This window comes from Aythya marila, assembly GCF_965140915.1.
Source record: "Aythya marila genome assembly, chromosome: 2".
Taxonomy (NCBI): Eukaryota; Metazoa; Chordata; class Aves; order Anseriformes; family Anatidae; genus Aythya; species Aythya marila.
In genome coordinates this window covers 148,169,974-148,183,424 of record NC_139043.1, presented here as the reverse complement: position 1 = coordinate 148,183,424, position 13,451 = coordinate 148,169,974, and the positions used below count along the sequence as shown (strand labels likewise).

At 34.3% G+C, this 13,451-nt stretch overlaps 1 protein-coding gene across 1 annotated transcript in view; it reads left to right on the top strand.

Moving 5' to 3' along the window:
- ADCY8 (adenylate cyclase 8) overlaps positions 1-13,451 on the top strand; it is a 123,281-nt gene that overhangs the window by 66,429 nt on the left and 43,401 nt on the right. The window contains exons 6-7 of the mRNA XM_082755464.1: positions 2,993-3,151; positions 7,022-7,292. Coding sequence (XP_082611590.1) covers positions 2,993-3,151; positions 7,022-7,292 — 430 coding nt within the window. The remainder of the gene's footprint in view (positions 1-2,992; positions 3,152-7,021; positions 7,293-13,451) is intronic.

The window sequence follows — 13,451 nt, the reverse complement described above, 5'->3', positions numbered from 1 at the left end:
GTGGCAGTCTGGCTATTAGGGTGTTGGATTTGGCTATGGAGACAACTCAGGTGAAGTCCCCTTCTCTATGTAATTCAGAAAAAAAAAGTGTCTTTTTACATACTAAGCAATCACCTCACCTTTCAACCATGACTATTTCTTCTTTATTTAGGTTAAAAACTTACATCAAAAGTTTGAGGAAATATAGCATCTCCACAAATGTTCCCAACAGCTCTGTTCTTGGTCTTGTGTTGCAAATAGCAAAGCAATAGAAGCAGGATCAAATCTCCATCATGGTTTGATTCATGTTCTGGACAGTCTGTTTAAATATATCTGACTGCCTGTGGCTCAATTCAGACAGGTCCCTTTATGCAATTAGTTTCCTACCTATCAATGTAAGAACTTATTGCTGTGAAGGGCAAGTAAGAGAAGGATGTGACAATAGGGCCCTGCAGGTGCACCAATGCCAGAGCTGACAGAAACACAAAACAGCCCTCAGTCAAAGGATGCAGGCAGGTGGCCAAATCCCCACGGACAACAGGTGAAGTGTTGAGATCAAATATCACCTTGGCAGTGCACATGGAAAAGTTGCTGGTAAACTGTGAAAGACAACAGATGAGACAAGAGGGGATAGGGCCTTACATAGACTCTGCAGTGTCATGCAAAAGGTAGCATGGACAGCAGAGCTACATGAAGCTTTGAACTAATGCAAAAGTCCTGTGTGCCTGATTGAAGTTTTCTCAGGACATCATTGCATATTTATGACAAAGGAAAAATTAAAATCCAGCAACTGTCAATGAACATTCAGGAAACAGAGGGATGTATTACTCAGTTGCACCATTGTTTATACCAGGCCTCCCCAATGAGATGTGTGCGTTAATTCCCATACAATGTACAGATATAGGGCTATAATTTACATTATTTAAAGTTAAATGACATTATTTACTAGTAATTAAGAATTGTTGTATTTAAAATTTAACAGTCTAATAGAGAGTATATATATATGGAGAGAGAGAATATACATATATATACACACTACTAGCCTAGCCTATTTATTAGCCTAAAAAAAAAAAAAAAAAAAAAAAAAAAAAAAAAGCAGACTGGGGAAACTATTGTGTGGGGATTATTTTGGGGGGATTTTGGGGGGGGATATATTTTTGGAGATTATTTGCGTGGGGATATTATATTGTGTGATAATACCTCTGACAGTTATGAGTGTTAGTTTAGATATTTTTGTATTATATCTATAAAAATTCTTCATAACACATTATAAATTACAGTGTTCTTAATTCTCTTAATTGTTCTCATAATACTTAAGACACTTCTTCAATGTGGAAGATTTGTTGTCAAGTCCTGTCTTACAGAGTCAGGTCATTATGTGTTAAATTTTCATATTTCAAGCCTTCTTGACCGCAAAACAAAGAAATTTGTAGATGAAAACTATACACACAGACTATCTAAACATGGATAAATTCCCTCCCAAAGCTTGTTCTTTTTATTAGCTTATTAACTATTAGCTGATTAACTTTGTGTAAATCTGTTTATCTGTTTCTTTAAATAACTGAAATATGTTAGCTTCCTGATATGATGAAAAGGTATTCTCTAGTAGAAAAATAGCTGCACTGGGACATCATAGGCATGTTTTTCTCCAAGGTTTTGGATTATGCAGGAAAGGGAAATAAAGATTAATTGCTTATTTTCAATTCCTCATATTTTTGTGTGACTGATTTCTCTCCATTTTGAAACTGTTATTTCATTATTTGTTTCACACACTGAATTGGTCCCCCTGTTGCAGTAACGAGAGTCCAAGTATTGAATTCAGTATGCAATTTTCTTCTCTAGATAAGGTCTGTCAAGGTCATGACTGAGGCATCTGAAGCAATGGTAGTTAGCTCCAGAGTTATGAAACAGAGCTGTTTATTCTTTACCTTCTCTGTTGTGTCATCTGGCTGCCCTGATATTGACTTCAGTGACTGTAGAACTGGGACTCTTTACAGAGAAATAGGTGTCTTGTTTGTAGACCAACAGTAACATGCTTTTCTGATCCTGAACAAGCTATTCAAATATTAATAAGCACTACTTCTAAGAGTATTTTCTGTGCAAATAGTTCTTGTCACTCAGGTAGGACTGGAAAATTTTTCTCTTTGTCACCCCAATGGTTCTATCATCTTAGTTGTGAGTTTCTTACGGTGATGTGCTGGACTATCCCAATACAAACTTGGAAGAAGCAGTCCTAGGTTTAAGGTACTTCTGAAGTGGCTGTAGCTGTGAATGATATGTGTTTTCTCGTATCAGAAAAGGAAGATATTGTTTTAACACAATGAAATTCCCCTTATAGCCCATAGATATATTAATTGAAAACAATGTTGGGACAAAATCCCTCTTCTGAGGCTGTTGACAAATATGTTTCTCTGTGTCTATTTTTGAGCAGTGAAACGGTCTTTACCATCACATTGAATCGAAACAACTTATTTTTGAGTCACATCATTATCATAACAAAGCAAATAATATTCTGGCCAAATATACTGCAAATAATTCACCTTTGGACAAAGAGTAACTGTAGAAAGTTTTAGTCAAAAAAAAAATTTTTGAAAATTATTCAAAAATATAATAGAATACAGAACTATATACAGATTTGATTATAGTAGTTTTTTCATGTTGTTGGTTGTTCTTTTATAATTCTAAACTAATGGACTCAATGAGTTCAACAAATCCTTTCATTCAGGCATGTTTTTCTCTCCCTATCTTTCCCTTTCTGTCTGATAGGAGTAATATGTGTGCCACTGAACCATGCATGCAATTAAGCACTTAATGATAATCTGGCTTTTACAGTCATTTTATCACTACCCGTACTTTGCTACCTAGAAAAAATAGCTCTTCATTTTGCAGACTAATTGGTTGTTTATAATAAATTGATATTGCATTTTACATTGCATTCTTTTCTAAAAGATATGAAAAATATGGCTTATACTTTCACGAGTCTGTTTTTTGTTGTTTTTGTTTTGTTTAACAGATACGTTAGGTCAAGAACAAAGCATGACATTGACATGAGAATAGGGATACATTCAGGATCAGTTCTGTGTGGAGTGCTGGGCCTGCGAAAGTGGCAGTTTGATGTCTGGTCATGGGATGTGGATATTGCAAACAAACTTGAGTCTGGTGGAATTCCTGGGTAAGGCAACACGTATTTCCCACAGTCAGAAAACATTGTCAACACCATACACTATGCACCATTCCAATAGATTGTCTTTCCATTATTCCATCAACTATGACTTCTTGGGTTTCTTTGTTTATTTATTTATTTTTTTCTTTTTCTTTTTTTTCCTATTTTGTGATTGGAAAGTATTTGTAAAGCAGAAAAAAAAAAAAAAAAAAAAAAAAAAAAACATAGAAATGGTCCGCTTGCAGGGGTTTGGGAAAAGACAAAAATATTTCTTTTCCTTTTTCAGCTAAGATTTCATGCAGATGGTCAATGGTTGTATTCAGATCTGGTACATGGAGATAGGCCAAATTTACCAATTAGGTGTCGACCATCCCTGAGTTTCTCCAGTCTTCATTCTGCTGCTGTGAGGCACAGTAATGTAATTTTTTATTTTATAATGCACAAAGTATGGGAAGAGTTATGTCTTCATATGTTGATATGGCAAGAAGTTATGGATGACAGGTTAATAGAATCATAGAATATCCCAAGTTGGAAGGGACCCACAAGGATGCCCCTTTATGCACAGCCATTTAGGTATGTGAAAATACAAGACTTTCCATCCACCTGCTTAGTTTTTCATCTGTGGTGGCTAATTCACCTGGAGGATAAAATATTGTTTTTGCCTGACATGAACTATATCTCACTGCAGTTTGGAAATTGCAGATCCTAAATTTGAAGCAATAGTAGTGGTTGCAGGAATCCTCTATACACTTTCAATTCCCTCTTCCATTGATGAAACATATAGATAAAAATCCCAAACAATGAAGTGACTAGTGGCAATGGAAAATGGAAGTAATAGCCATGGAGATTTTTATGTAGAAAGACTCTAAGTGATTCTGTCATCTTGAGTGAGAGAGGTTTTAAGCCATCAAATCTGAGTCATGTGCTATGCTCCCTACATATACATCAGTATCTGTAAGAGCTGTCAAGTTCCAAGGAAATTACAAAGTTATTTGGTTTACACAGTATTTGCAAATGTGGGCTTCATCCACTGTTTCCCATAGTAGACCTCTAGGCTAAGGTATATTATTAAATTCAGCAGAAAATGAAATGATTAATGCTCTGAAAACAAGTTTATGCTCTGTATATGTCATCAGTGTAAAAAACTACAGGCTAAAAGAAAAAAAAAAAAAAAAAAAAAAAAGATAAAATATAAACCCTGATGCTTATTCCATGAGAGCTCCAGATGACTAAGAAAGGTCATATGTTGCTTTGTTAACATGAGCAAAACAATTATCTACCTTTCATTATGCATGCCAGCAAAAAGTGTAGTCTATTGCTGTTAATTCATACAAGAAATACAGCTATTAATGAATAACCCAGAGAATGCACCACCTTGCTGGTGTCAATAAAATGACCAACTAAGTTGCAGTCTATTGGAACAAAGTAATTTCCACTCTTGCATATCCGTTTGCTAACAGAACAAAACCTATACGTGACAGCAGTTTGCTAAGTCTCTCAAAGCAGTGATTTACTGACTGATGTCTGATTTCCTGGTGCACAGAGTAGAGCAGTTAAGGTCACTTCAGCCTCTCCTTACTTCTCCCTGTATAAGATTGTACATTGTTATTTAAGAAAATTCTTTTTCCAGTTTCCCATCTTCTAATTTTCTTCTCCTGGTACATCTAGGTATTAATCTTTTGTATTGAATCGGCATAAAACTTAGCTAATAATTAATTTTCCAGGATGCATCATTGACAGGTATTTTTTAAAACTTTAGGTCCGATACATTTTCAACAGTAGGATAGATGATACTTTTTGGCTTTGGTGCTCAGTTTCACAATTTACTGTATTTGTATGAAATTAGGGGACTCTCCATTCTACATTTATTTTATTTTATTTTATTTTATTTTATTTTACTGGTTTTGTTTTGTTTTGTTTTGTTTTGTTTTGTTTTTAAGTAAGCTGTGGAAAAGGTGAAACCCAAAGTATTTTTAATCTACCAACTCTTTATTAGTATTTGGTCCCTAAAGGGTATTACATCAATAGCCAGTTCCATACTCTAGTTAAAGCTGTTATCATTTCCATTATAAAATCCATATTTCAGGACTTCATAATACAATCTTATGAAATTATATTAGGTTGAAACTCAGCACAAAGATAGTCACCCTGGCAACTAATGTATCATTTTCTTTTTCACCCCTCTCCTCCCTCCCTTTTTTTTTTTTAATTAGTAGTTTACTTCAATCGATTTAGCCTATTGTAAGAGCTAGGAAATGCATTATCTTTCAAAGATATATAATCTGGTTTTAAAGTCCAGGACAAAATTTGCTTATATTTGAGATATTTAAGAGTCTTTTTTTTTTTTTTTTTTTTTTTTCTGTCAGTTTTACTGAGATTTGATTACAAGTGTACTAATTTCTGTGAACTTCATAACAGCATGACTTCAGATACTGAAAGTTGTACAGGACTTATATTGACTTCAGTGAGAAGCTGAGACAAGTTAAAAAATGGCTGAGCTACAATTTTTTGATCTTTTAATAATAGACTGATGTTTAATATTCCATATAGACCCAGTTTGTGCCAGGTTGTGATACTCCTGGGTTTTTCACTATGATTAAAGACAATCGGCAATTGATTCTTCTAGAAATACCTGCACCTTATACAGGTGTTTAGAAACTTTTCAATCCAGTAATATTTTGTTCTTATAGTTGTATAGAGGCATTCTTTGTAGTTCCAGAAAAAAAAGTTCCCAGGGGATGTGCTAGTACCATTTTCTTCAGTCAAGCCAACCAATTTGCAGTGCCTGAGAAAAATGCCTCAGCACATGCCATCAAGAAATGATGAATTTTAGCTGACTCTGAATTTTAGAAATCTGTCTGCAAGCCTAACTTTCAAAAAGTGCTATGAATCCAAAGTTTAAAAAATTAGACAGTTTTAAAGTAAAGAGACAGTACATTTATTTTTCAGTTAGCTAAATATCTAATGAATATCTCCTCATGTTGCATTTATGATGTTGTTTTGTAAAGTATTGCATGGCTAACCATGCAATATAATATAATAACCATGCAAACCACATGTTTCAGTGGTGTCTTCAAATTATCAAACATATAGGTGGTTGAAGATTTCTTAAAACTAGAAATAAGAGCTTTTTTTTTTTTTTTTAATTTAACTTATTTCTGACCTTCTCAAGTAATCATAACTATGATGAAGAAAATCAACATCAAACACCCCCCAGTTTTGTTTTAAGACATCCAAAGACATATTATATTTTTGCAAAAGTTAAGCTGTTCATATGTCATCTCTTGGATTCATTAGATTCACTTTTGAAAAAGCTTTTAACTCACCACTTAGTCTTACCAGAAATTATCACCCCACCTGTCCAGTACATGATCAGTTTGCATAATTATTCCCTAATTCACTTCAGATACAATCAGACTGCTAATTTAAATAGTCTAAGCTACCTCAACTAACTGAAGAAAATTAAAGCACTTTCACACAAGCTGCTCTAATACATACCATTTATTTTCCTCTGACCATATCTACACGAAGTGGTAATTTTGATTCATTTTGAATAATATTTCACTAAGGAAGATCTCTCTTTAAACTATTACTGTGAACAAAGGCATCACATATTAATATCAAATTGTTTTTCCTGTGACAAGATTTTGTGTATTCATGAGATCATATTGATGAGAATGTGCTTTGACAGTATTTATCCCCAAATCATCATGTTTGTTGAATACATTGTTTTATTTTCTTTATAGAAATCACCATATACAACTGTAACACTTTTATTTATCTATCATATAAAAATTGTGCAGAGCCCATAAAACTCCTTGTTACCTATTTATACTAGAGCACAATTGGTATTTGCTACTACTTATTTCACTTATACAGGAGAATCCACATCTCCAAGGCCACTCTGGACTGCCTCAATGGGGATTATAAAGTTGAAGAAGGGCATGGCAAAGAACGCAATGAATTCTTGAGGAAACATAACATTGAGACGTATTTAATTAAACAGCCTGAGGAGAGTCTGTTGACTTTGCCTGAAGATATTGTGAAAGAGGCTGTCAGCTCCTCCGACAGGAGAAACAGTGGGGCAACATTTACTGAAGGATCATGGAGCCCTGAACTTCCATTTGATAACATAGTAGGAAAACAGAATGTAAGTCAAACTTCCTTTAATATCATCGAGTATGAATGCATGCTTGAGTGCGTTTAAATAATGGAAGCCTCAGAGAAAACAAATTCATCTTTAACCTTTTCTCTAACATATACTGTAAGAGCAGATGATTAAACAAATTGTTTCAGGGCAAAAATAAACCATATGCGTAAACTGGGGAAATTCCAGGAGCACAGGTATTTTCTTTCTTCTTTTTTTTTTTTTTTTTTCTTTTTTCTCCAACTGAAATGTAATACTATAGTAATACTGTATAAAACTACAACTTAGTTTTAATTGAATCAGTCCTTAGAGAAGTAAAATAAAAGTTAATCTAATGTAACCAAACTAGCTGAGACATTTTAGTCAGAGTATGAATATCACTGCACATCATCACTGTACTGCCATCAAAGTGAAAGAATATGTGAGTGGACATTCTGACAGAGGAAACAACACAGTGTAAGTTATTGATAAGTAAAGGAAAGAAAACAGATCTACCTAAAATAAATAAATAAATAAGTAAAAACACCTTGCTAAAACATTTTGTCCTTCCTTCCCTTCCCTTCCCTTCCCTTCCCTTCCCTTCCCTTCCCTTCCCTTCCCTTCCCTTCCCTTCCCTTCCCTTCCCTTCCCTTCCCTTCCCTTCCCTTCCCTTCCCTTCCCTTCCCTTCCCTTCCCTTCCCTTCCCTTCCCTTCCCTTCCCTTCCTTAAAAAAATAAAAAAAATAAAAATGAAAGGCTGATTCTAAAACATAAATAAGGTTCAATCACAAGTGAGTTAGAGCCTAAAGTCATGATTAGTTTGATAGAAATATGAAAAAATGAAAACTGTTCCCAATCAGACCTTTTCCAAAAGTATTACAACACTAACTGCTAGCACCTTAGGAACCAGCAATTCTTATACAGTCATAAAAATTGCTTGTGAGGTCTGCTTACTTAGAGGAATTGAAGCTGGAAAGGTTAAAATGCCCTCAGACACCTGTTTTCACTACATTTGAAAGATTAATGGGTCTTTATGAAACAAGGTTGACTACATTTATATTACATTTTTCCTGAGTGATCGGTAATGACATGATATATCCTTTCTTCTGCTGCACATCCTTAGTCCTACTTGTCTTCACTGTCTGTTGAACTTCAAGCATTGTGTGCAGGTCTTTCTGTCAACTGTCTTCTGCTTCTTGCAAATCTGGTCTGAAGTGATAAGCCTTCACAATCGATCAGTCCATAGTGCTGTCTTCATCTCTTCAAAGTGTATTGAAGTTCTCTGTGATATAAAACACCTGCTTTATTTATATTCTGTACATCCATGTATCTGTATGTACACTGCCTTTTAGTATTCTCTGTATTTTGTTGAGTTCCCTCTAGTTTCTCATTTCATTAGGAACAGAGGTATGAATGCATGCTGCTGTACCTATCTTCTGATGTCTCTCTCTTTCTCCTTTCACTTTAAGACCATTTCTCTAGTCCCCAAAAAATCTTTGTAGAATAGGCTATCATTTCACTGATAATTTTTTCAGCTAAATCTGACCCAGATACTAACAAAAAAAAAAAAAAAAAAAAAAAAAAAAGAATAAAATAGGTTATTTCTTTCTATTCTATTATTGAAAAAACTCTTACTTAATGAACTAGTAAAAAGTTCATGAAAATCATTGAAATAAGCATAGCTAAACTGTTGTCTTACAAAGATGTTTGTCTTATGGCAACAAATGATCCATATCTAGAATTGTTTTTTGCTATTTTTTTAAGAATAGAATAGAATAGAACAGAACAAACTGATTTTTTACTGGAATCAATTAGAATTTTATATTACACAGATTTACAATAAGCTTTTGGGTGGACATTAGCTTTAAAAAAACCCTACTATTTCAGGTGTGATTAAATTATGTAATTTTTAAATTTAACGTTGAGAGAATAGTCATTACTGCTCACAAATAATGCATTTCAGCTCGAGATTCAGATAAATTTAAATCATATTAGGATATAGTAGTTTTTTTCCAGAGGCTTGTCAGCCTTGGATGGGATAACTGTTTAATAACTATAATTATGCAGCCTAAAAGGCACTGATAGCAACAGATGCCGAGAATCCAAGTAACAGCAACCTAACAATGTCACTCCATACATTTGAATATTTGCCAGTAACACTTAAAAGATTTCTTTACCTTATATAAGTTTTTAAAAATTTGAGTAACTTCTCACGTTTAGCTTAGTTTTAGCTGTAGGTATGTTGAGAAGCATATGAAATGGCAGACAGTCTGGTGAGCTCTCTTGCCCAAACTCCATTTTGCTCTCATGCATATTCTTTACCCCAGCCTCACTTTGTATGAGGTAACCTGAAGGCAGCCTAAGTCAGTGAATTCAAAGTGTCTTGATATGAGTGAAGAACAGAATAACCACTATTTACACATTCATAGACATTAATAAAAGATGTGAGGATCTATGGTGCTGTTACAACTATGTGCCTTAGCTATGGTTGTGAGGTAAGCCAAGGATGCAAGTGTCCGTTTGCAAATTCAGACCATGCCTAATATGGAAGGAGCTTTCTGTTATTGAAACAGGTGTCTGGGTTTCTTTTCTAAAGAAGAAAAGGCCAGACAGAAGTTATTTTATGTTAGGAGAACAGAGCTGGATTTCTTCTTTGGGCCTTCTAGAGGGCCTTCCAAAATATGGTGATTAGATGTGGTATTAGAGGCACCTAATGGGACTGTAATGATGTGAATTAAACAAAAGTAAATTAAAATGTCTGTGTTTTAGTAAGCATATCTACACATCTTAGTAATGGCTACAATGACTTAGCAGTTATAAAAAAAAAAAAAAAAAAAAAAAAAAGGAAGGCAGGAAAAAAGGAAGGCAAGAAGGAAGGAGGAAAGGAAAGGAAAGGAAAGGAAAGGAAAGGAAAGGAAAGGAAAGGAAAGGAAAGGAAAGGAAAGGAAAGGAAAGGAAAGGAAAGGAAAGGAAAGGAAAGGAAAGGAAAGGAAAGGAAAGGAAAGGAAAGGAAAGGAAAGGAAAGGAAAGGAAAGGAAAGGAAAGGAAAGGAAAGGAAAGGAAAGGAAAGGAAAGGAAAGGAAAACAGCAATAAAGAAAAGAAAAACATAAAGAATTCCAAGGATATAATTCAGTTCAAACCAAGGCACCTGCATTTTTGCCTACTGACTGTCCTAGGTGTCAATATCCCATAGAGTTTAGTTAATCTTTAGTTAGATTCCTAACTGTAAGGGTTTAGTGTTCTTTGAGGTACTCCAGGATGCCATCCACATACATGGATGTGATAAATAATACAAGGGACTTATAAAAAAATCTGTGATCATCTGGACTATCTGCTAAAACCAGGCAAGAGACAGTGATGTCTTGTATACTGCTAATCACCCAAGCTGAAACAATATAATGTCCCAACTAGTGTATTATCTGAACAGTTCTCTAGGCTTCACCCTGTGGAGTAAGATCTTCATACAGCTTCTTAACTGTGACTATCTATTGCAGTTTGAGATACCCTAGCACACTTCAGCTGGTTCCTACCCATACCAACAGTGCATGGGACTGCTGTAGGTCCTGTGTCACATCTCCTAGCTCTAGATTGCTTTCTGGGATAACCTAGGACATCTCAGCTAATTACTGCAATTAACAGGGCAACTGAAAGTATCCAGGGTATATATTGTTAGTAATAGAAGTTTAGACACCAAACACCTAGGCATCTTCACTTAATTGTCTTCCTCCTGAACTGCCCCCTACCTGTCCCCTGTCTCTCTAAATATTTGAGCTTGTATTTCCCTATTTATCTCTAAGATTTGGTGTTTGATATATGAATAAATAATAATAATAATGATAATAATAATAATAATAGTAACAACAATAATAATGTAAAGCTTACCTAGAGCTTTATAAAAGTCACTGGCTATAAATTTCCCTTCTTTCTCAAGACAGGATGAGTGGATTTATTAAATATGTTTGGTTTTAATTCATTCTATTGTTTATACTCAGATTCAGGTTTGGCGGGGGGGGGTGGGTGCCTAAAAAAATCTGTATATTTTTTGTACAATGAATGGTTATCATCAACAACAGGAAGGCTCAAAAGACTATTGTAGGATTCACAGCTATTATCCACAAAGCTGTTCATAAAAGTGTAGAAGAGGTAGCAAGGAGAACTAATATTTCTTTACTTAGGGAAAGCAGAGTCTTAAAAATACGGAATGAAGATGGGGCTGCAGAGACAAAGTATGGTTAGAAGATATTCTTGGCCAATAATTTGCATGATATTTTGCTTTATTGTTATTACTAATTACTGGAAAGCATTTTTCTTAAGTGCGTGTATGGGTATAAGGGAGATGCTCTACTAAACTCAAATATGAATTTTCTTATTTTCCTCTGAAAATAAATACAAATTCAGAGTCAATTTTGCACCAATACTACTGACTGTTGCCATGCTCTTGACATTATGGCATGTTCATCTGCTACAAATCGTAAACCAGCTCATACATTCAGCAAGAAAACTGTTCTTCATATTAATCAAATTTAAAAAGATAATTTGAAGAAAAAATATTCACTTAAGAGTGAATTATTCACTGAAAACATCCCCTTTATGTAAATAAAACACAATACCCAGCTAAAACAATAGGGACCACCCTCATTTCCAATGCAGATATAGTAATATGAGTTCTCAGGAATTAATGCACACAACACCATTTTTTTATGATCTTGTCCTTTAAGAGTGATTTCAGATCCTCTTTTGAGATTTCATCCCCAGAAACTGATAATAACTTTCCTGCCCAGTTTAAAAATATATAAAAAACAAACAAACAAACAAACAAACAAACAAAAATCCTTACTTTAAAATAACTTACCCAGTTTAAAAGAGATAAGAATAGCTAGATTAAGTAGTGCTTTAATGTGTAGTAATACAGTATTGACTCGATTGTTTCCCTGGGTTTTTGCTCCAATCTTGGAGCTATTAACTTGATTATCAAGTTAATTAAGATATGGTTTAAGGCATATCTGAAATATTATTATGAAAAGAGAAACTTTAGTATCCGTTGCCTTGATTTTTTTCCCCAAAATCATGATGATACTGGTTTTCTGGAGGGATGATGGGGAAACTGGAGTAGAGAGACTTGCCAAACATTTATGATTGAAGCCTTTCTTCTACTAAAGCAAGCAAGAAGATTATTTTTCACTTCAATAGGCAGATGATTTCAGTCCTGATATCATTTTCTGCCTATATACTGGACTCTTAAAAAATGGAATATGAGAAAACTAGACATTATCCATGACTATGGAGTCCCTGGACTTTATTTTAGGACTACAAAGAGATCTGTAAATTAATGTTTGACAGCAAGTACCCTTAGTGTTTGACAGCAAGACCCTTACTTGTGTTTTAATGTGATCTCCAAGTTTCATTAAAAGTTAACTGTTCACTATACTTTGAATAAGAATGAGGGAAACCTCCCTATCTCATTATCTATACATAATCCTGTGATCCAAAAGAACTGGCTTTCTAGAGAAACGCAGTGAAAAATCCATCCTAACTTCCTTTTTGCAACAGTGACTTGTAAGAGATAGAGAGGATCTTTTCCAGCAAGGAGCTATACGATACATTTCCTAAAGCAAAAGTGTATGTTTTTCCATAATTTTTATTTTATGCTGTGATGTATGAAGGTTTATATACTTTCCATTCATTAACATGTCTTAACACTTGGGAATATCAAAGGTAGTAGAGTTTATTTTCCCATTCAGCCTGCACCTTCCCTGTAGTTTGTGTCACAAAATGGTACCAACTCTGGTTTGAGTTATTTTTATGAAAGCAAACTCTACTTCTTTCCTGAAGGTGAAACATCCTTTGTACTACCTCCACTAACTTTCATTTGCAAAGCCGTGCAAGAGACTTTTTTCTTTTTTTTTTTTTTTTTATATCAGTGAAATATCAAAGGAATAAAGCAATTGAGATAATATATATATATTAAATAATATGAATTACAGTTACATTAAATCATATAGCCTAACTGTAATCTTGACTGGCTAAAATATACCAGTAGTGAAGAAGAGCATATTATCTGAAAAGCCATGCTGAAGTAACCAGAAATGCACCTTCTTCACTTCTGCCCAATTGATCTGTTCCTTAACTGCACACATCCAGTAACTTTAAGACCAAAAAAAACATTGTTACTCGTGTTTTGTT